The sequence below is a fragment of the Erpetoichthys calabaricus genome, chromosome 1 (assembly GCF_900747795.2).
Source record: "Erpetoichthys calabaricus chromosome 1, fErpCal1.3, whole genome shotgun sequence".
In the NCBI taxonomy this organism is placed as follows: domain Eukaryota; kingdom Metazoa; phylum Chordata; class Cladistia; order Polypteriformes; family Polypteridae; genus Erpetoichthys; species Erpetoichthys calabaricus.
The window spans coordinates 320048564-320072541 of NC_041394.2; the positions used below are offsets into that span (position 1 = coordinate 320048564).

The window sequence follows — 23978 nt, forward strand, 5'->3', positions numbered from 1 at the left end:
TATAATTTTCAAAAATCTGAACTTAATTCTGACTGTATAAAAGTGGCTTGAGTATAGGCCACATGAAACTTGCTTGGAAAAAGTTAACATAACATTCATAAACCCTGCTCGATCTAGTTTTGTGTTTTGATTGGCTAGAACCTCTTCCAGCAGTACTGGTTACAAGTCAGGGGAAAAAAAAGTAAATAATAAAACCGCAACATAGAATATTACGAGGAAAACTGAGAAATCTCAAGATCACACAAGTTTCTTGGCTTTTTCTTTAAAGAAGAGTGGTACTTGTGAGAAACTGACCATGAGCTTCTCCTGGTACAACAGCAACAATGTATTTCTTGTATAGCCTAACATTACACAAAGAATGCCTCAATGAGCTTTTAACAGTCCCAGTTATTTGACAGCTCACCATCCTTGACTCTCTCAGAAGACAAGAAAAAACTCCCCAAAAAAACTTGTAGGAAAAAAAAAATGGAAGAAATCTTGGGAAGAGTAATTCATAGAGAAGACTCCTTCCAGGTAGTCTGGGCATGCAATGGGTATCAGGAAATGGGGTAAATACAACACAACAGTACAAACTACTTTGTTTTTGCACAGAACTCCTCACCAAGTGTAGACTCAAAGCGACACGACAACTCACAAGGCAAAATGCAAGAATAGATAATACCACTCACATACAAATGTGGTGTCAAATACATCAAAATGAAAGTAGAAACCAATTAACATAAATGAAAACAACAATATCTGTCCATCAACTAATTGTAAAAGTGTGGCAAGATTGAAGAAAAAGAGTCCGAAAAGCCAGCCACAGCCAGAGTCCTGGAAACCTCCCCCTTACTGGCCTTTCTACAGCTGAGTACAGAGTTCCATGCTGTAGACCGACTAATGAACCACATAATGCAAAGTCAAATGATCCTTGACAGCAAATATATAGTTGTGCAAAAACAACAATCATTTTTTCCAAGATTCCCCCACACAGTTAAGAGATGTGATGGATATAACAGCAGAAATGCTTTACTTCAGGTGAAATACCTTTCTTAGCAGTGCTGAGCTGACACATGCTGATGTGGCATTTCTTTAACAATACAGATGCATGGCAGAAACTGATCTTGGGTTTTGTGGACAAAATGCTATAGCCTTATCAGTTGTTCAGCATACTGCTCATTACAAAATGTGTTATTATACATAAAGGATTGTTAATCACTCTGTAAAGTACTTTGTAAGAATGTTCAGTGTGTTATAAAGTCTGATTGGTGGTACCTCTCCTCAATGCTCAAGTACATCATTGTAGAGTTCACATAGGTATTCTACTCTGTAAAGACTGACTGACCTTAGGGCAGCATTGTGGCCTCACAAGTATGGCTGCCCCTTCTTAGACTCTTGTTTGCTGGTTCTATACACATCAGGGCATTTTCGGTGCTAAATGTGCATGTATTCTCAGTTAGCCTTACCATCCCTCTCACCTGCTAGGAGGACATGTGCACACTGGTGGTATCTCCTTTTGGATAGGGTCTTGACTGATAGCGGTTTCTGCAGGAATAAAGTCTGTCTTCCCTACTCCTTTATCAGGTGTAGTTGGAGCAAGTGAATTCTATGCCTTATAAAGTGCATTTAAAAAAATATATCCAAGTTCTTTCTTAGAAAGGTGCTTATCAATCATAGAATTGTAAGCAAATTTGCAAGTGTCAGACATTCTGATCAAAGCTGACATGTTTTGTTTGGAGCCACTCGCTTGACTTGAATGTGCTTTTCTTTTGGGATCAAGAAGGAATGAACATGGCTGAACACGAGCATGGGACTTGGAGGAAAAGAAAAACTCTGTGCTGGCTTTAGCAATGGATAGATCCTTAACATTTATGCCTTACTTTTGCCTATCTTCTTTCCCCAGGTGTTTCTCTTCTCCAGGATTTTCACCACACTAGAATTCTTCTTTTTCAGCATTACCTGTGATCCCTTTGGCCTAAGGATATGTCACGTTACATGACTTTCCAGTAATTTTCAGTCACAGACTGACCTATAAAGTACTTCATGCAAAAACTGAAGTATTATTGTGTACGAGCAGTGTATAAATAATAATAAAGATTGATGGTGTTTATGTACAGTATTAAATAAGTACAGGACTGCCCTGGCCACAATCACTCATTAACCAGCATTTGCTTAGAATGTATTTATTTCTATTGGGTGTTAGAAGTTAGAGAGCACTGAATGGAAAACCATAAACTTAGAACAAGTAGGGGTCAATTGTTTGGGCAAACTTTCATAAAATGGGAAACCCGAAAGTGTAGTCCAGGATACTTAGTTATCTATCTATCTATCTGAAAATCCCACTAAGACCAGAATCTTTTTTTCCCAACATGTACAGGCAGTATTTAGTTCTATACTTCAGCCTGTCATACCCAGCAAAGTACTTCTAAGGGAACGTTTCTCTGGACAATGAACACAGAATGACGTAATCAGTATGGTGTCTACAAAGGACAGAAACAATCAAATTAGTTTTCAGAAGCACTTCACATTCCTATCCACTGCCTTCTCTTGTCTGGACCCAAAACCAACAATGAGGAGGGTTTTTCTCCCTATTTATGTAAATGAAACATTAATTGTACTCTTAGTGTTTTACTGTGTTTAATCTGTTGTCTTTTAACACCTGTGTCATGGCACTATAGTGGAAAATAAGTGACCAGATGCTACACAGAATTGAGCTAGGCTAGCAAAGCAGTCTAGCTGGTACTGCTAAGTAATGGAAGTGATTACACCAGTTTAATATTGGTCAGGGAAATTTCTTCAGTGGCTGTCGTGATAGCTCATTAGAAAAATCAATACATATTATATATAGTGCCTTTCTATAGTGAACTACATTATACAGTTTGAAAATAACTGGCCTTGACACAGGAAGAGGTTTGAGGCAGCGACCAGTATACTTGAATAAGGCCACAAAAATCGATGTATTGTTAGTACAGAAGTGTACAGTTTTGAGTCCGAAACGGAACTAAGGAATGCAGGAGGTTGTCTGGCTTTTAAGGCAGGTCGGCGGAAGTTTATGTCATGGGGCTCGGAACCGAAAGTGACGTCAGAATTTCTTGTGTTTGGTCTGTAGCGATAACAGAGGAAGGGTTAGTGCACCCCACCACCTCCTGGTCTGGCATGGAATTACCATCTTTTGGTCCTTTTAGCTGCCTCCTATACGCACATGTGTGACAACAGATTCTAATGGAGTCATTTTTTTCTACTGCTAAATGACTGATGCCTTAAGTACCTTCCCCTGTGTAACATAGGCAGTAAGTGCTGGGTTTTCAACATGTGCTTTTTCGCGTTATACTCCACTTTCCTTGCCACTGTGGGTTACATTAGAACACTAGATCTAGACAAGAACAGGCCCTTCAGCACAAGAAATGCCACCAGACACTTAATTCTTCTAAAAAGTGTCTAGTTTTGAAAGTCCCTTAAGTCCTACTGTCTACCATGCTACTTTGTAACTTATTCCATGTGTCTACACATATGTAATGTTCATTCATCCATTTTTTTAACCTTCTTATCTAATCCTGGCAATACTGGACTCAATCATTATTTTGCACACACACCTCTATATTTATTCACACTTGAGTCCATTTAAAGTTGTACACATTAGGTTTCTTGACATCTTTGAGATTCACTTCATTTTATTTTTCTATAGAAGAAAGAAAAGTTTATATGAATTTATTTTTGTATAGTCCAAAATCTCATAAGGAGTGCCACAATGGGCTTGAACAGGCCCCGCCTTTTGACAGACCCCCAGCCTTGACTCTGTAAAAAGACAAGGAAGAACTCCCTCAAAAAAACCCTTGTAGGGAAAAAAATGGAAGAAATCTTGGGAAAGGCATTATCAATGAGAGACCCTTTTCCAGATAGGTTGGGCATCGGTGGGTGTGCTTCTTTTGTACTTGGTTTGCTTCCTCATGAGACTGCAGCGCAGAATACCACACTGGTAGAACATTTCCAGCATTTTGTTGCGCACATCAAAAGACCAGAATGTCCTGAGCAATTTCTGCCTGCTCTGGCCTTTCTTATACAGCGCCACTGTGTTGTCAGTTCAGTCCATTCCATTGTTTATGTGAACTCACAGGTTCTTGTAACTCTGTACTACTTCAATGTCCTCCCCTGAATGGTGACTGGTCTCAGAGATTCCACCACCAGCTCTTTGTCTTGCTGATGTTGTGTTGCAGGTTGCACTCTCAAGACAAAGTTCCCCACAACCTCTTTGTACTCTGACTCATCTCCATTATTAATACAGTTGCTCCTATAACTTGTGTATTTTTGAATCAATTATATCAATCAGTAAGTCTATGTATTACAAAGATTGTAGTAATTTAAACATTTATGTAGCTCTTTTCTATGATCAGAGTCACCTGATATGAATGTTAGAATACATGTTTTTGTTCATACAGTTGAAGCAGTAGCTAGTTAAATTACTCCCTCAATAACACACAGGGAGTCAGTAGTGGGACTGAATTGAGTAAGTTTTGCTTTAGAGCCCAATGTCTTTGCTATTAGTGGACTAGGCTTCTGGCCAGCAGAGTTTAGTTTGATGGGAATGTCAGGTTAAGAGGAGCAGCTACTATGCCCTGAAGGTTAAAGGACAAATTACAGTTTATACTGAGCAGCTGGAGCTTGCAAAACTGCAGCGGTTTCCACAGAGAGAGATCATCTAGCTCTCTGTTTCTATATGATTTTAAGGTAATCTATATATAAAACAAACATCCAAATGCCAATGACTGGGGGTGGAAGTTAGAGCTTACAGTTGAATGCCTTTGCAGTTAGTGGACCTTACATAAGTGTGTATTTAAAAGCAGCAGTTGGTATATCCCACTCATTCAAGGCTGGTGAAATTCCATTGCACCATTCAGTTTTTCATATGGAATATCTTTTCAGAGCTTTGTTCCATCACTTTTAGGTCTTACACAGTAGGTAAATTGAAGTTTGCCAGGTTCTGTGAGGTTTTTCTGTTAACTCTTCTTTTTTTGTGCCCACTTCAATGGTAGTTAACCCAGGTTCCTAGGCATTAATGAGTTAAGAATGGGGAACTATTTTTACATTTAAGAAGTAGCTGGAATTTCCCATGTGGTCTGCCAAGACAGTGAGAGGAGTGACAAGATAAACGTTTTTCATGGGAAATTGTCTCTGCATTGGGTGTGAGTTCCTGACATCCCCTGGCATACTCTGAGTTATCTGTTATCTCTTCTGAACAGACCTTGTCTCTTTGTCTTTGGCTCTGACTTTAGAATGTAAATGAAGAAAATTTCCAAGCAGTTATATCACATAACCATCTACTTGTGTGCTGGGAAACAGGAGGACAGTGGACCAGACATTGTGGTTAGGAGGAGTGCTGTTATTTGAGTAATGTGGCATTTCAAGGTAGACAAAACTTTTAGACCAGTCCAAATGGGTAGGCACTTTATTGGGGAAAATATGTAATGCATATCTAGAAGTCATTTTACTGCACAAGGTTCTTTACAAATCAGATACTGCATTGTTTGTGGGAGGTGTATTCATGGGTGAATCTATTGATTCCTCATTTCACATCGAGGTCCTGTTAGTGAACAAATTGTAATGCTTTTAATAAGGGGTCAAAAAGAAGGGTTGGTTTTGAGGAAGGGGCACGCAAACATTTAACTGATGAGTAGTACATCTGGTTTGTGTAGCTGTCTATGGCTCATGTTTTTGGTTACGTGGGGCACTGGCAGAAGTCAGTACCACACCCATTATGACTATTTAATGCTGAAAATCGTTTATCTATTCGCCTTCCATTCCTCAGCAGGAAGTAACATTTCGACACCGCACAAATGAAGTTAGCTTTGGTACGGAGGCAATGAAGAATGAGAGCTTCTGGGCATCCAACATTGCCACCAGCTACCCCCCACTTCTAATATAAATTGCTTTCGTTGGCCTCTCTTTCTTAAATTGTGCCTCCATACAATAACGCTTTACTCTAACTTTGAACCATTTAAGTAAATAGGAAAGAGAATGCTGCTACGAAGTGCTAAGTAAGTTGTTCCCATTGTAAGCTGCAGTAGACCTGAATTATTGTAAAACAAGTTTATCAAAGTAAACAAAACCTTCATGAGGAATTATGTTTAGTTGTTTTTTATATATGTATTTAATGCATCTAATTAATGCAGTTGCATCAGTCACACTTAAGGAATAAGTCTGGGATTTTTCATCTGTACCGGTTTTTTTTTTTTTTTTTTTTTATATAATCACATAGTATACATTAATTTGCCACTGGAAACTGTGATCTAGTTAAGCCTTTTTAATATATTTAAAAAATGTTGTGTCTGTTCTTGCAGTTTAAAATGGAATCGGCAGAGCAGAGTACCAATCTTGATCACAAAAGGTCAACTTCCCTGTTCTTTTAGTTGGACCTAACTGTGTTATTCAGATCCAATAGCTATGAACAGACAATACTCTAGCTGTCGCCTTTTTTCATTACGTCTTCTTCAAGTATTCAGGTGCTCCCAAATGCCCGATCAGTTTTATCTGATCCCCCATGATAAGCTGATTTTCTGGGAATGTCTGTCCATTAAATTTGATTTTTTTCATCTTTCAGAATGAGTTTTTAGGCAACTGTTTCTGATGTAGACTGATGTAGACAAACATCTTACACCAATTAGATTTTTCCTGGTCAATTCTGATCGCCTTTTTTTCCTGTATGAATTGTTGGCTGTGTGCATGCACTTTCCTTATGTCACGTAGTCTGTTCTGTTCATACATAACCTGTGAGTACATTTTTTGTTTTATTATTATTCATTGAATTTGATCCCTTTCAGCAATCCATTTTATAATCCTGCTTTCATGTAGTACTGTGCGCCAGCAAATGAAATTGAACTGCTTATATAAGATAACAGAACTGGCTTCAGTAAGCCATCCCCAAAACAATGAAAGTGAAAAGGTTTTTCTACTTCACACATCATCACGCAGGAAGCAGCCTCCAAAGTGCAGGCACTTGTAAGGCATTGATGCATAAAATGAATTCACATCAGTACAGTTTACTTGTTTGTAAATGACTGTGGTTTTAAAGGAGAAACCTTTAAATATGATCAAAACAGTCAGCTAAAATTTAATGTAAGTAAATGTAAAATATTACTTGTAGGAATAAAAAAATATTAGGTTTGAATACACAGTGGGAGATATGAAAATTGAAAGTACACCTTATGAGAAGCCTGTGGTGGGCTGGCGCCCTGCCCGGGTTTTGTTCCTGCCTTGTGCCCTGTGTTGGCTGGGATTGGCTCCAGCAGACCCCCGTGACCCTGTGTCAGGATATAACGGGTTGGAAAATGACTGGCTGTCCTTATGAGAAGCATTTAGGAGTCATAGTGGACTTGACACTACCAGACAGTGTTCAGAAGCCATTAAAAAGACTAACAGAATGTTAGGTTATATAGCATAATGTGTAGAGTACAAGTCCAAAGAGGTTATGCTCAAGCGTTATAACACACTGGTGAGGCTTCATCTAGAGTAATGCATACAGTTTTGGTCTCCAGGCTGTAAAAAAGACAAAGCAGCACATGAAAAAGTACAGAGAAGAAGCCGCTAGGTTGATTCCAGAGCTACAGAGGATGAGTTATGAGGAAAGATTAAAAGAGCTGAACCTTTTCAGTTTAAGAAAAAGAAGTTTAAGAGGTGACATGATTGAAGTGTTTAAAATTATGAAGGGAATTAGTCCAGTGGATCAAGACTGTTATTTTAAAATAAGTTCATCAAGAACACGAGGACACAGTTGGAAACTTGTTAAGGGTAAATTCACGCAAACATTAGGAAGTCTTTCTTTACACAGAGAAACATAAAAACTTGGAATCAGCTACCAAGCAGACTTGATGTTTTTTTAAGAAAAGTAAGTGGATAGGACTGGCTGAATGGCCTGTTCTCATCTAGATTGTTCTAATATTCTGAGTCTGTATCTAAAACTTGAGCCTAAAAAGATGTTTTGTCATTGTGCTTTCCAGGTTGTCCATCAGGACTGATCTTTTTGCAGACAAAGCATTTCCTACACTGAAAAGATTGTATTTTTCCAGAGTATATACGTATGGTGATTTGCACAGGCTCACGTGGCAAGTTGAAGGCAGGGACTGATCATGCCACATTGTACTTCATATAGTGTCACTGTCTGTTCACTTGAAGTCTGGATTCCCCCTCTTGTAGAAAAGTTTTTTTTATTTTTTTATTTGAAATTTGTGAAGAGGCAAGATGGATTTATTATATTTGCATAGTGGAGATCCTAATAAATTTACATTCTGGGTGATATACATTACATGCATAAAGTGAGCTTGTATAGCAGAGCCGGAGGTGTTGGTGGGGGATCTTAGAAAGGTTTAAGCTAATTTTAACTTTCTGCAGAGAAAAAAATAATATATTAAAATGCTTTTAAACAGTTGTGGCCAACAGCTTTGACATCGAGTTGATAGATCATCAGTAAAGAGTGATTCTATATTTTTATGTACAAGGTGACATCTGTGGCTTGAGATACTTTGCTAGAATTGGAGAGCAGCCAGACACCGCAGAGTTGGCAGAGGGTGATGTGCCACATGGGCATTTCCTTCCAGCAGGCTGTGTGAAATATGACTGGGAAAGCACAGTGTTTGTAGCCTCTGACTATGTATCTGTGTACAGTCAGATGAAACAACTTCTGTCTCGCATTCACAGGCTGCTATGTGCTATAAACAAATGAGTTAAAACAACAGGGCAGTGTTCTGTACTATTTGTGATGTAAACAAGTAGAACTGGAAACACACAGGCACACCACTGATGGGAGGGCAACTAGGTAGGACTTGCTTAATGCCTGCAGCTTTGTGTGGCAACTTTCTGATTACAAATGCTTTTCATTTTCTCTGTTTTGGCTAGTTCAAGTTTTGAGCAAACTCTTATAGCTACTTTTTTTTTTTATATAAACACTTCAACTAATTTTTACATAAGGGCCCTGCTTAGGCAGAGTCCACAGTGTCATTGAAGGTAAGACATATTGGCCAGTGATCATTGCACCCTTTGCCATACTACTGTGAAATGACTGGTGACAGTGAAGTGAGCCCCAGAGCCTATGGTGAGATGCACTTTTTAAGATGCTCTGATTGCACTCTTAGTCACACTATTAATTGATTCATATTTTGTAAGTGTTTTACATATTTAAATTATACTGTTTTTGCTGATCTGTAGTATTACTCTGTGGTAATGTTCCATATGAAATGAATCATGCAAAAACCATGTCCATAAACGCTACTGGGGCTCCTTTATACCAACAGCAATACACTTGCATGATGCTTCTCTGTGACTGTGACATCCAAGTCAGAAGTTTTCTTTTCTTTCTTTTTAGTCCTTCTGGTGTGTGTGTTCAGACCATGCTGTGCATGTGTGTATATATTTATTTATCTATTTATGGGTTTGAAGAGCTTCTGTAAAAAGCCAAATTTCCTCCTGAGGCCAAATAAATATCCATCAATCCATCCCTCCACAAGATTCTCAAACACACTTAATGCTTTTTGGGGTTGTGGGGGACATGAGCCTAGCCTAGCAGCACTATAGCACAAAGTAGGAAACAACCCTGGATGAAGTGTCATTCAATTCAAAGATCCGTTCTCACAATCTCATACAGTTGGAATCATTAATTAAAGCACACAATTTTGGGGATGTAGTGGTAAAACCCATACCGATACAAAGAGAAAATGTAGACTTTATACACACAAAGTTCAGGTGTGGGAAACAAACCCAGGATGCTGAGTCCATGAAGCAGAAGCGCTAACCACAAAACCACTGTGACATACACTTTGCAGTATAACAAATGATAATGTGAAACTGTCCTTATCTCCTCCTTTCTGCCTCAGCCTGTTTTTCACAACTTTTATAATTAAAATTGTATGTATCTAAAATATATCACCAATCTACCACTGTTCTGTCTCAAAGGAAACTTACATGATCACCAAGAACCACTCTTTTTTTATTATCTCATTTTATTTTTATTTCATGAGAAACATACAAATAAGAAATAATAAGGCTAATAGCATGATTAACAACCCATAAAACATTAAGATCAAAAATGAAATTGTTTACATCATGAAAAAGTTGTCTGGATGACATAAAAAACATGGAATTCTCCACTAAACATGAGGTAGTATTTCCAAAGAGCATAGCCATAGCAGTTTATCTGTCTATTTATAGCAAGTTTAGCTAGATGAGTATCATTATTTTTTTCAAATCAGCTTTATCAACTCATCAACAGAGTCCTTGCTATGGTTGTCTCAAAAAATTCATTTTGAGCCATCTACATATAATAATATATTACACACACACACACACTGCCTAGCTAAAAAAAGTCACCTTTTGAATGATTAGATCATTATTGCAATGATTAATGGATTTTAGCTTGGAACAAACTCCTTTTAATTTTGACTGATGCAGTGTGTAGCTTCTCATTTCTTAAACAACTGTGTCTGAAGATGTTTTCCCATGGTCATACAACAGACGTTATTGCGTTTTAGAAGGGACAAACTATTGGCCTGCCTCAAGCAAAGAAAATAACTAAGGAGATTGCTGAAATTAATGAAATTGGGTAAAGACCTGCCAAATATATTATTAAAACCAGGAATATGTGTAGTAGTGTATCTGTGTATATATGTATATTTATATATGTATGTGTGTCCAAAGGCTTCAAGTAAACCAACTTTATTCCACTCAACAGCATCAACATTTATTTATATACCACGTTCTCATTCAAATGGTGTAGCTCAAAGTGCTTTACAAGGTGAAGAAAGAAAAGTTTATATGAAACTCCAGATGGGCCGAAAAAAAAAAAAATCTGCAGGGGTTTAAAGGCCAAGAGACCACCCAACCCCCACTGGGCATTCTACCTAACATAAATTATCTAAATCATTCCTCATGACTTTCAGGCTTCACTTGGAAGAATTTGATGATGATGGTCATGTGAACATCTGGGGTACTGCCTTCAATCCACCAATGTAGGGACTGTGTAGTGCCTTGATCAGGTAGTGGTGGTGGCGGTGCAGAACACCACCACAAAAAACTGGACAAAGAACAGCTGAGAATATTAGGGATTTGTACGGTTTGCGGAGCCTTGAGGAAAATGACAATTCAATGCACATATTGTATAATGGGGATACAGTAATCCCTCGCTACTTCGCGGTTCACTTTTCACGGATTCACCACTTCGTGGGTTTTTAAATACAAGTGATTGCCCGCCTATCGCGGAAGTTATGTTCCAGACCCATCAGCAACAGGAGAAAGTCCGCGATATAGAAAGACCATATAAATAAACATTTTTATAGTTTAAGCCTTAAAATACCCATCCCACATGCTTTAAACACATGTAAACTTATAAAACACACTTTGTTAACACATATGATATGTGGATGTCGGGCTAAGGATATGAGTAACATCTCACTATTATAAAACATTTTAACTTCACACAAGACAAGACAGTGAGACAGGAAAATTGGTGATATACAGGCTTTTAAATTATTGACACGCAGAGCGACAAGCAGCACAAAGCCAGCACAAAGTCCACTTCTCCTTAGCGTTCATTCAGCTCCCCACCCCCTTGACAATGCGAAGTGGCAGGAGTGTACTGCGCTTCCGGGGAGGGGGGGTTTGAGCGAAGGTGCGTTCAGCTCTCACACACACACACTCCTCACACAGAGCGACAAGCAGGCATTTTGGCAGAAGCAGCACAAAGTCCATTTCTGCTCAGCGTGAGTTCAGCTGCCCCCCTTCACAAAGCGAGTGCAGACACATTGACGTCTGATCGCTGCATGCAGTGTGCAGTGTTGGTCTGAGGTGTTTAAGAATGTAGAAAGTGTTTAAGAGCATAGGAAGTGTTTATAAGAGCGTGGGAAAGGTTAACAAGAGAGTGAGAAAGGTTTATAAGAGTGTGGGAAGGGTTTATAAAGCCTTAAAATATGTATAAATAATAAAATAAATATAGGTCGCTACTTCGCGGATTTTCACCTATCGTGGGGGGCTCTGGAACGTAACCCCCGCGATAGGTGAGGGATTACTGTACACTAAAATTGTAGGTATGAGAAAGCCATGTTAAAGTAATGGTTTTTTAGCAGTTTTTTAAAATGCTCCACCGTATTAGCCTGACAAATTTCTGTCAGTAAGCCATTCCATATTTTAGGAGTATAACTTTAGAAGGCTGTCTCACCACTTATTTTAAGTTTAGCTCTTGTAATTATAAGCAGATACTCATTTGAAGATCTAAGGTTACGACTTTAAGTGCAAGATGACAGGCATTCCAAAATATTGGATGGAGTGAGATTATTTATGGCTTTGTAAACTATTAGCAATACTTTAAAGTCAATTCTGAATGTCATGGGTAACCAATGTAGTGACATTAAAACTGGAGAGATGTGCTCAGATTTTCTTTTCCTAGTTAAGATTCTGGCAGCTGCATTCTGCACTCGTTGCAACTGATTTGATGCCTTTCTTGGGTAGTCCTGAAAGGAATGGGTTACGGTAATGTAGTCAACTAAAAACAAAAATGTGAACTAACTTTTCAGCGTCTTGCAAAGTTATAAGGGATCTAACGTTTTCTGTATTAAGTGGAAAAAATGCTGCGCTGGTAATCTGATTAATATGCCATTTAAAGTTTAGGTCAGTCAATAATTACCCCTAAATTTTTTACCTCCATCTTGACTTTTAAGCCTAATGGATCAAGTTTATTTTTAATACATTCATTATATCCATTTTTGCCAATAACTAAGACTTCTGTTTTCTCCTTATTTAGTGTGAGAAAATTACTACTCATCCATTCAGAAACACAAGTAAGACATTGGATCAGTGAACCAAGAGAGCCGGAGTCATCAGGCGCTATTGATAAATACAGTTGTGTGTCGTCAGAATAGCTGTGGTAGCTAACATTATGCCTTGAGATAATCTGACCTAATGGAATCATGTAGATCTAAAAGAACATTGGACCCAGGATAGATCCTTATGGAACACCATAGAGAAAATCATGTGTCATCGAAGTATAATTACCAAAACTAAAAAAGAATTTTGTACTTGTTAAAGTAAGACTCAGACCAATTGAAAACATTGCCAAAGTGGCCCAACACTGACTAAGGTGAAAACAGGAACAGTTGGGATATTTATTCAAATGGAACCTACCACTTCAACAAACACACCAAACAAGCAGTGAAGGGGCCAGGTTAGTGGCCAGGCTATATACAGTATATATAATCTGTGAATGTGTGTAAAAATGTAAATTAATTCATGTAATGCATAATAATGGATAAAAAACAGCTGGATAGTTGCCTCTGGTGAAGCATTAATAGTTGGATTGTTGTAGCTGTCTCTAGCAAGATCAGATAGGTTGCTATCGCTCTCTCCATTGTTATTTAAGAAAGTCAGTCAGAAAGTTCAAAGATTTATTTGCCTTCTGTATCAGGTACATTGGAGTTCCTATTTTGTTTCCCCAGTAACAAACTGAAATGGGAGTATAGCAACAGTAAATGAAAAGAGAATGTAAATATTGCAGTTATATGACATACAATGTGGGGACAGAACTCAACATATTGTATGGAAAGTTGTGTAGGAAGTACATCCATTAAGCTGGCTTGAATCACTTTTTCCTGCTGCTGCTACTACTACTGTTACTACAACTACAATGTACTGTATAATACACATTGTAATAAAACTATGCTTGTATTATGGTACACGCTTTATCACTTTGTCACTATAGCCACTGGTTGTTTTGTCAGTGTACCTTTCTGTCTAATAGTGTCTTTACTACTGATCTGTTGATTGGTTGATCCATAATTCTGTTATTTAGTGCCTTTCATATCTACCTGGCTCTGTGTCATATAATATCTTTCGTTATCTGTTTTTATATTGGCCTATATCTGTATCATATACCATCTTTCATTATTGATGTCTGTCTGTCCACATATCCATTATATTGTTTTTTTTATATCCACCTTACCTGATTCCAGATGGCTCCATATCATTGCATCACACCCTGCATCAACCTTTCCACTGTGGCTCAATTTGAGAAATCCATGATCACAAATTTAGGTGTGGAAATGGATTCTACTTTAAAACTGGATAGCCATGTAAATGCAATGGTAAAATCTTGCTTTTTCCAGTTGAGGCGGCTGTCAAAAATCAAGCCTGTTTTGTCTAAACGTAACCCTGAAACAGTGATACATGCTTTTATAACCTCTCGTCTAGATTACTGCAGTGTGCTTCTTTTTGGAATCAGCCAGGCCTCCATTGCTTGCCTACAGTTGGTGCAAAATACCGCTGCTCGATTTTTAACTGGCACAAGCAAGCATGAGAACATTGCCTCAGTTTTGGCTTCCCTTCACTGGCTTCCAGTTTGTTTTCTAATCCATTTTAAGATTCTTGTATTTGTTTTTAAATCCCTTAATGGTTGTACCCCATTTTATTTGTTGGAACTGCTGCACCCTTATGTACGTCTCACTTTCTCAGGTCGGCAGACAAGATGCCTTTACGTGTTCCTAAGACACGATCGGGCTTTTTCAGTTGCAGCTCCAAAACTCTGGAACAATTTGCCATTGCACGTTAGGCAGGCTCCTTCACTTGCTGTCTTTAAATCTTATTTAAAAACACACTTTTACTCCCTAGTCTTTAACCCAGTATGATATGTTGACTATCTGTGTACTTTTTATTATGAATTTCTTAAGCTCTTATGTGTTTCTGTTTCTTTTACCCTTTGGTTATTGTGTGTCTGATATGTTGGGTTTTATTGTACAACACTTTGTTTAGTCTTGATGTTGTTTTTAAAGTGCTTAATAAATAAATAAAAATACTATGCACCACTTCCCTCTTGATGGCATGAAGGCATGAAGTGCACAGTTATTGAAACAATAGAGGGGACATCAACTGCGAAGTCTTGATTGCATCAGTGCCTGTGGGTTTATTTCATAAAGGATGGACTTTTTCTCACCTGTACAATACTGAGTGCTGAGGAAATAATGGGGTTGGATAGGACAGGTGAAGTAGACTTTTGATGCCGAAAATCCTGAAATGCTGGTACAATACCATTTTAAAAGTTAGTGTTTTTGGTACTTTTCCAATGGTACAGCATGCAACCCTGGTGCATTGCAAGACATTAGAATTTACAGAAACTTTGGAAACATGTTACCTTTGCAGTTGTAGGCTGCCTCCTTATGTATTCAAAGTGACAGCAGTGAAGGAAAAACCAAATAGCATTTCGTTCACATGTATGATGGTCATGGTTTGATATACATCGTAGTAGCTGGAGAGTGACATGAGGTTCATGAGGTGTAATTGTCTTAAGGATCCAATAATCTGCATGAAAAATCCTGCTATTGCACATTCTCTTCTTTCTTCAAGGATTTTCTTTCCACCTCCACATATATGTACATGTTTTGTGAATTGGCCCTGTGCAGGTGTCTGTTTGGGAGTGGGTCTTGCGAAGGACTGTTGGCCACTGCACCTGGGATATTCTTTTGCCTCTAGAACCATGAGTTAGGATAACCGGGTTTGAGAATATTATTTTATGTTAAGCAATATGGAGGCTACGGACAGAGAAATAATGATGGAGTTAAAATGCTAACTTCAGTATACAGTTGGCAAGACTGTGTGACACTTTCTCAAAGCCACTCAAGCAATCTGGTTCTTTTAAAGACAGGAGATATGAAACATCTACACACCCTTACTGAAATGTCAGCTTATGTTAATGTACATGTTATAATCAAGCCAAATCCTCACAGACCTTTTTCTACCATTCAACTGGACCTTATAAGCAACAATATTTAAATAAAAAAAAGATTCTTTTTAAGAAAAACATTTAAAATGAATATGTGTTCATTGCCTTGGTTGATTAAAAAGGATGACGGATTTTGAAGGGTAAGTAAAGTAGCTACCAGCTCTTTCTTTGAAAATGTTCCTTCAACAAGAAGGATTCGTTTTACACTTATATTGCCATCTTGGGTTTGAACCCCTGCACCTGGTGGTTGACCGTTTGGAGTTTGCTTATTTTCCCCATGTCTTCAGATGCGCAGGCAAGACGTAAGCAAATGCAATCATTTAAAAATATGTGTTTTATTTAAGGGACCTTAGCAGTCATCAGCAGCAGAAAAATAGAACTCCTAAAAGAAGAGTGAAGGGTTTTATACAGATATTCTAACAAAAAACAGGCAGAGAACCAAATTTCCAAAATCACCTCGCTACTTAAAGAGGGCTTGACAAAAGGTTTTCTATAAAGGCAGAATGCACAATGCTTTTGCCAAACTCCCTCGTATTGTTTTTGCCCCTCCCATCGCAGCAGGATTCAGTGATGGGAAGGGCCAAGGACAATGTGCAGACAAAAGAAAAGGCTGGGGCAGAGCCTCGGTCACATTGGATTACTCACAATAGAATCAGGAGTATTTAATTCAGCAATGTTCCCATGTACGGTTCATTCAGAAAGTATTCAGACCCCTTTGTTATATTGCAGCCTTATGTTAAAATCATTTAAATTCCTTTTTTTCCCCCTTCAAGCAGCACTCAATAATTTCAAACCTAATCTAGCTATCTTTATATATGAAATGCTAAGGTATGTCACTTTGTCAAGTAATTACTCATAAACTGCTGGGTCAGAACCTTCATGTTGTTCTTACTTGAAAGTTTATGATCTGATACATTGTGCAAATTAAAAAAAAAAAAAAAGGTGGCGGCAACTTCAGAAAAGTGGCCTGTAGTCAGGTATCTATTAAGGCAAAACCAAGTGACAGAGCAGTGAGGAAGAATACCATAATCGGACGAAGAAGAGAAGCAACATCTGCTGAGTTTCAAATGCGGCATACAAAATGCAAGAACATGCCTGCAATTGAGAAGATCAGGATGTGATCTAATATCCATCCATCCATTTTCCAACCCACTGAATCCGAACATAGGATCACGGGGGTCTGCTGGAGCCAATCCCAGCCAACACAGGGCACAAGGCAGGAACCAATCCCGGGCAGGGTGCCAACCCACCACAGTTGTGATCTAATATATTCTGGAAAGTTAAAAAGAGTTGCATAGTGAAAACCTTGGCAAAGTGACCTGTGGTCATGTGTTTATTATTGCAAAGTCATTGCAAAACCAAGTGATGTGACAGATGGAAAAAAGAAGAGCAGTGACATCTGCTGAACATCAAGCAAATTGCAGAACATGATTATGTGACAAAGATTTATTGATTATTGATCTTTATTAAACACGTATAAAGGATGTCAAAGTGGCCTGTGGTTGTCTGTTTACGTCAAAGTGATTGAAAAACAAAGTGTAAACCACCATAATGGCAGGAAAAAGAACAAGAAGAGGAGCAGCAACATCTGCTGAATGTCAAGCCAGTTGCAGAAGGTGCTTAACTAAGGAAGAGTGAGAAACAGTAAAAAGACAAGACACTGAAATGCATAGACAAGCAAGAGCTAATCCTGAATATGAACCAACTCACTAGCAGGCAAACACGATGGCTCATATGTGTGCATGGCAATGTCCACAATACAGAATGCAAGAACAGGAACAAGAGAGAAATGCATACCAACAAACATGAAGATCATCAAATGCTCAAAACTTCTGACCATTGCTTTTACATCCATAGATCGATGTTTAAAGAGCTCTTCTTAGAAAAGCTGGATCACCAATTTGACCAAGCTGTCTTTTTTTAATTGTGAAAACAAAATGGAGAAGTTGAGCTTGCTCTATGAACCACCAGAAGTAATAAAATACATTATAAATTCTAAAAGAGAGTCAAAGAAGTAGAAATCTTGAAAACATAAGAAGTATCGCCCGCTCCTTATCTTTGGCATCAATGGGAGCCTCCATTGATAATCCACCAGGACAAGGGGCACGTTAGTTATTTACATTTTATTTTATGACTGTAAAACTAGTATTTATTTTCTACTGTGTTTACTTATTATGTTTGAGTAAGTAAACTTCATATTGAATACAGAATACTTTATAATCCTGCCACTAAGAAAAAGCACTGTTTAAAAAAGATGTGTTTTTTTTTTTGTCTTAAGTGAGATCGTGTTCATTATAAATGCGCTAAATAAAACATACAGCTTTGGAACTCAGCCTGTCAGCATTTTCTTACTTGGAAATATGGATGACAAAATCGAGAAATAAAGATCAGTACGTTTATTGTGTAGCAAGACTGATCAAGATGTGTATGTCGAGTTTTTTTTTTTTTTTTTGGCTGTACTTGATAATAAAAGACTATGCAGTAATGGTTTTGTGCATTGTAATAGTGCATTTTAGGGTAAGTGTTATGCAAAGTATAGGCTAAATATGCTGGAAGACTTTCTATTCTTTCTTTACACACCTAAGCTGCTTTATTGCTCCAAGGAAGCATTTTTAAGTGTAAAAGATGCCATATAAAATAAATATTGATTAGATATAGCAGTAGTGTTTTTGGTATGAAATCTGTGGTGGGGCCATCCCAGAATTTGACTAGTTATGTGCGGATAATATAATCATTAACTTATCCAACGATATACATTGCCCTTTTACTAATGAGTCGTTAGACATGCAAGTTCGCGCACCTCTCACAATACAAAATCTCCAATACAATGCAATGCTGGTGCCTGGTCTGTCTGAATTGGCATGAAATCATTGGGGTACCCTGTGGCATCATCTTCTTCTCACAAAATGCAGTCCTACAGATTTGAAAGCTAGAACCTCACAGCCACTCACTACTCAGGAATATCTTTTTGTCTATAAACTACCTAAACTGAAACAGCAACACCAAGTTTACAACCAATTGGCTTTAAGGTGAGGACAAGCCGCAGTGCAATGGACACAATACATGGACTACACACACTGCACAGCTCTAACTGCATGCTGCACATCCAGTAGAAGCACTAACTACTGTGCGCCTAGTTGTTTTCTGGTCAATATAAGGCCAAAAACCAATTGAAACAAAATACTTTTTACTTAAATAACTATTCTAATTTGTAGCAGAAGAATCGAAATGCTTGCTCTGTTTCCAGCTCCTCACCTGGTTACAGGGGTGCAGCAACTTAGGCAATTTCCCATACTTCACAAATCAGTATTTTTGATTAGATTAGGTTAGTTGAGAATTGTTAAATTTTATTAATCCCAAAGGAAAATATAGATGCATACAGCAGCAGAATAATTCAGAAAATAGGATACAAACTCCTGTGACCAATAATGCAATCAGTCAATCAATAATGTACTGTATAATGTGCAGAAATTGCAAAGTGAACTGTTGCACTATTGTACTAAGTATAATAGAAAAACAATGCCTAAGCAGACAAAGCTGAAGGTTGTTTTAGTAAAGGAATAAATTGTTGAAATAAATTGTTGAGGGAAGCGTATTAATCATTTTACACATGTGGTGGGTTTGTGCCTCACCAGTACTTAATGGAAAATGTTAAATGGATTGTTGGGTGTTTTGTTTAGTTGTTTGCAGGTGCATGCATTGTTCACAGAATGAAAGAGTAATTGATTAATTGCACCCCCTCCATAGTGTTTGACTTTGGTGTAAAAGCATTGTTTAAAAAATGTAACTGTATTAACAAAGTACTAACAACCAATCAAATTAATTGATTGATTGATACTTTATTGATCCTGAGGGAAATTTAAGAAATTGGATCCAGCTTCCCTGCAACCCTGCTAAGGATAAAGCGGGTTTGGAAAATGGATGGGTGGTTCTCTGTCATAGTTCTCATATTTCAAGGCTCCATGCTGTTTTTTTAAAGGTCTAGTCAGACATTTAGATTTTATTTCATGTTTAGTACTGTATTGGGCCCTTCCACTATGTCCTGTGTACACTCTTAAAAAATAAAGGTGCCAGACTGGTTCTTCTGAGCAATGTCATAGGGAAACCATTTTGGTTCCCAAAAGACTCATCCATATGAAGGTTCCAGAAAGACCTTTTTATGTGAAATATAAATGGCTCCGAATTTTAAAAGGACTCTCATTGCATGTAATCACACAGGCGAAGTCCAGGTTTCCTTAATCTGTTAGTATCTTGGGTAGTCTGCCATACATTAAAGATTTCAGGTTTTCTTCTACATATTAGGAAGTTTTCAGAGCACAAAGAACTAACTTCACATGCAAAGAACCCTTCCCAGAACAAGGAACCACACAACCCAGTAAAGAACCAGTACTTTTAAGAGTGTATGTGTATGTACTGGAATGAACTGGCAAGTAGTGTCATACCATCATCCGCTAAACTGTCTCACAGTTCCTGCTATAGCTGCTGTTAATGGACATTGCTTTCTTGTCACATTCCAAAGGCACACGTTAGGATAGATGATTTCAGGTTAGTCCTGTTTGAACGATTGTTACAGCATGAAGTTCTAAAATGAGCCAGACTCCCATTCGAGTCCGGCACCCAGCGTGTAGAGGAATAACAAGAGCAGATGATCAGTGGATGCCCTTTGCCGAGCTAGTGGCACCAAAGGAAGATGACACAGTGTTGGTGTCTTTTATTACTTTGTGCTTGCTAGTCACTTTTGTTCATAAATGTAATTTATTATTGAACTTCTACACCTCCCAATTCAATCTTTGACTGAAAAAATATGCATGTATTATTCTGGGAAGTTTTTTGTGATGCTGGTTGTTTGAAAACATAAGCTATTTCCAAGATAGCAGCATTTACTCTGTTAGGAGGTGCTTGGAAAAATGTCATGTGAAGCTGCAGACATGGCAGAAGGATATCAGTATTTTCAGTTCAGATTTGATTGATAAATGGTTATTTTTGAAAGGTGCCATATAGTTTAACAATTGACTGCTTTGCAGGGCTTAATTGATAGTTACTCTGGAAATGATTATTTATTAAACAGATTTCTTACCTCTCTGATTGTCTTTTGACCTGCTTATAGAGAATATTGGGAAAGGCCTAAAGTGAAACTCATTGATAACCAGGTATGAGTTAATTTTTTAAATTCGATGTAGCAGAGAAATCCGTAAACACATACTGAACATTGTTGGGTGGATTTTCCCAACTCTGGCACTGCCCCATATACTCAATCTGATGATTGCATTGCTTTCAGTTCATCTTTTAACCGCAGTAAGACTGGTCTGATTGCATGCTTTCCTTTCGAAACAAAGAAAATATATACAATTATGTCTTTAGGATCGCACAGTTGATCCCACAGTTTGTTTGCAGTATAAATCACTGGGTTAAGGCGACGTTTGTGCAGCGTGAATGAGGGTTCAACAGAAAGCCTCCGCAACAGATGGGATATGTCATTAACAAACTACATTAAGTATATCGCATTTTGTGGTGATACCTTTCCAATACTTTAGTTCCGTTTTTGACATTTACTTTTAGACTGTACAGGTAAAAAAAAAATCTCAATCTCGGAGTTTGCTCGAATAGTCCGGAGTAACCTTAAACTTGCGTGCCTTGTACATTATAAGAATGCGAAAAAGTGCCAGTCACACGTGTCAGGTACTTGGCAAGCAAAGTCATTGTATTTCCTTTTCACTAGCAACAGGATGTAATGCTATTTTGCAGCAAGCGTGCTTTCCCAGAATTAGACTTTCCATATCCAGTACAGTATGTGGCGACAGCGCCACGCGCAGGCCTTTGGCAGAAATGCTGATCTGGACGTTTTTCGCTAGCCTAATCGATGCGCCTTTCTTTTCAAATTAGTTACTTTATTGTAAATTGTGCTTGCTGGACATCTGTTCGTTAATTTATCGCTCTTTTTCTGAAGACAGGCAGAATTAAAAAGGAAGACGGCTAAACTGTTTTGGAAAAATTACGATTTAGAGTCCCTTGGGCTCACTCTCGTTTCACCTCCTCTACTAGCGTTCATTGAGGTTGCGATTTGCTGTAAGATGTTTATTGCATTTATATTTATTATATATTAGGAATTTAATTTTCTACATCAGTAATTTAAGGAACTGTATATAATGGATGCAGTTTATTTAGGAGTAATACGAATTTAAGTATTGACATTCTAATATTGTACTGGGTAGGACTGTAATGTAGAGTTCTTTACTAATGTATTTCTCATTGTAATTTAAAGTGTTATTTACTAATGTATTTCGCATTTCATTACTGATGGTTCTACCATAGGTTTTGATTTTGTAACGAGGAGTCCGAAAGCTCAGCAAGTTTTCTGATGTATTTGGCTGTGAAATCTTTCGGCCATGAATTCGGTAGGTCAGGATTAGTAAGTTATTGTAGGTTTGTTATTTTGTTCATTATTACAATTCCTCAAAAATACACGCGTTTATGTGGTTTGAGTCGTCAGACCTGCTTTAGGTGGTGTTTAACGTTGGGTTCACCCCCATATTAAGATGAGTATCTACAATCAAGGCGTTCTGGGTGACTGCAACAACGATCGAGTGTGTCGGCTCTGAAATCACCAAGGGGGTCCCTGCCCGTGAAGAAAATGTAGAGTACGCGCGCCGTGAGGATTTTAATACCCCATGTCTGCGCACTCTGATATAAAGAGTGGCAAAATGTGCACTGCATGAAACGACCGAGTGTCCTCACGCTTTATTGATAAATAAGTAAGTTCAACAGTCTGTTGATTTAACCCGGCTTTGTTTATATTCTAGTTTCATTAGCTCCGACATTTCTACACGGGTACCTATATTGACACAGTATTTATTACCAATGTCCAAATAAATGCAAATAAAATGGTGGGAAAGAAGCTTCCGACAAGATCATCTGACCAGCATCCGCTGCATACATCAGAGGGTTGTTTCAAGACCCAGTTTCACTTTCTGGACAGACTGAAGCGATACTTCATTTACGACCACTTACATGACTACAATTATGTGTTTTTCAGTCTTCATTCTCTTAATGCGTATTATCTGTTGTGCATAATGTGTGGCCTATGCAGGTTTTCAAAGTACTACACATTAAAGGCATGAATCAAAACATCATGGAACTGACAGAACTCGGAACTGGACGTGCATCCACCCCAGGCAGGGTTCACGTCCTCTTCTTAATCTAGCGGTCTGGCGCAGTGCCATGTCTCTTAATGCGAAATGAAGCCCCTCTGCGTTGTCTCTGTCTCCCTAGATCAGAAGCTTGTTTTCTCAGCATCCCACTGGTTCCTCATCCCTGGTGATCTGGATAGGCATTTTCAGCGATGCGATTGTGCGTGTGGAGACGGGAGGGGTGAGGGTTGGGTCGCATTAGAGCGGTGAGCCTCTGTGCCACTCACAGTCTCTTGTCTTCTCTTCTCTTCAAAGGCGTATGGGGTCCTGATCAGTCCTGACGGTCAGAGGCCAGGTCATGGAGGCACAAGTGGAATCGGACAGAGCTCTGGTAGGTTCTGCTTTTCTCCTCATTAGACTGTCAATAAAAAGATAAGGACTGGAGATGAACGGTGCGATAAAATGCACTATGTTGGAAATGTTATGAGATTGATTAGGAAAGAAGAAGAAGCCCCCCCTCTGCCACTTGTCTGCTATTAGGCTAATTGACTGTTTTAGGGTGTAGTATTCTAAAAATATGCAACAATGAAAACCTTATTTTGCCTGAGACCTGACAAAGTGCTTCTTTAAACAAAAACCAAGAGGAAGACATTTCATCTGAATAAAAGTAAAATTAAGAGCTAGTAGGAATAGTGTTAAAAATATACATTTTTGAAAGAGGCTATGCAGTGACTGTATGTAACATACACATATACTATTGAAAAGATTAATTGTACTTAAATAAAGTTATGCAATTTTAGCTTTAGAGCATTCATAAGGTGTATTGTGTTTCTAACCTTCTGTTTTTAAATGTTAAATTTACTTTCATCTGTTATATTTATGTAATTGGTTGCACACTACACTGGTTCACGTTAATCATTTCTCCATTACCTTTCTGTTTAATAGTATGCCCCGGTGACCCTGTAGTTATGATATAGCGGGTTGGATAATGGATGGATTTAATGTATGCACATGCATAGTATACATATGTAGTTTGTGATATTTGCTTTGATTTTTTTGATTTAATAAGTTATATTTCAGTGATTGAGTTACAAGACAGTCAGATATGCAGGAGTGCATCTTATTCA

At 38.1% G+C, this 23978-nt stretch overlaps 1 protein-coding gene across 3 annotated transcripts in view; it reads left to right on the plus strand.

The window, feature by feature from the left end:
• osbpl8 (oxysterol binding protein-like 8) overlaps window positions 1-23978 on the plus strand; it is a 268722-nt gene that overhangs the window by 59362 nt on the left and 185382 nt on the right. For all 3 annotated transcript variants that reach the window (XM_051919551.1, XM_028818197.2, XM_028818239.2), the window contains one exon: window positions 23167-23242. In XM_051919551.1, the coding sequence (XP_051775511.1) occupies window positions 23210-23242 (33 nt within the window). In that variant the 5' untranslated portion in view covers window positions 23167-23209. The remainder of the gene's footprint in view (window positions 1-23166; window positions 23243-23978) is intronic.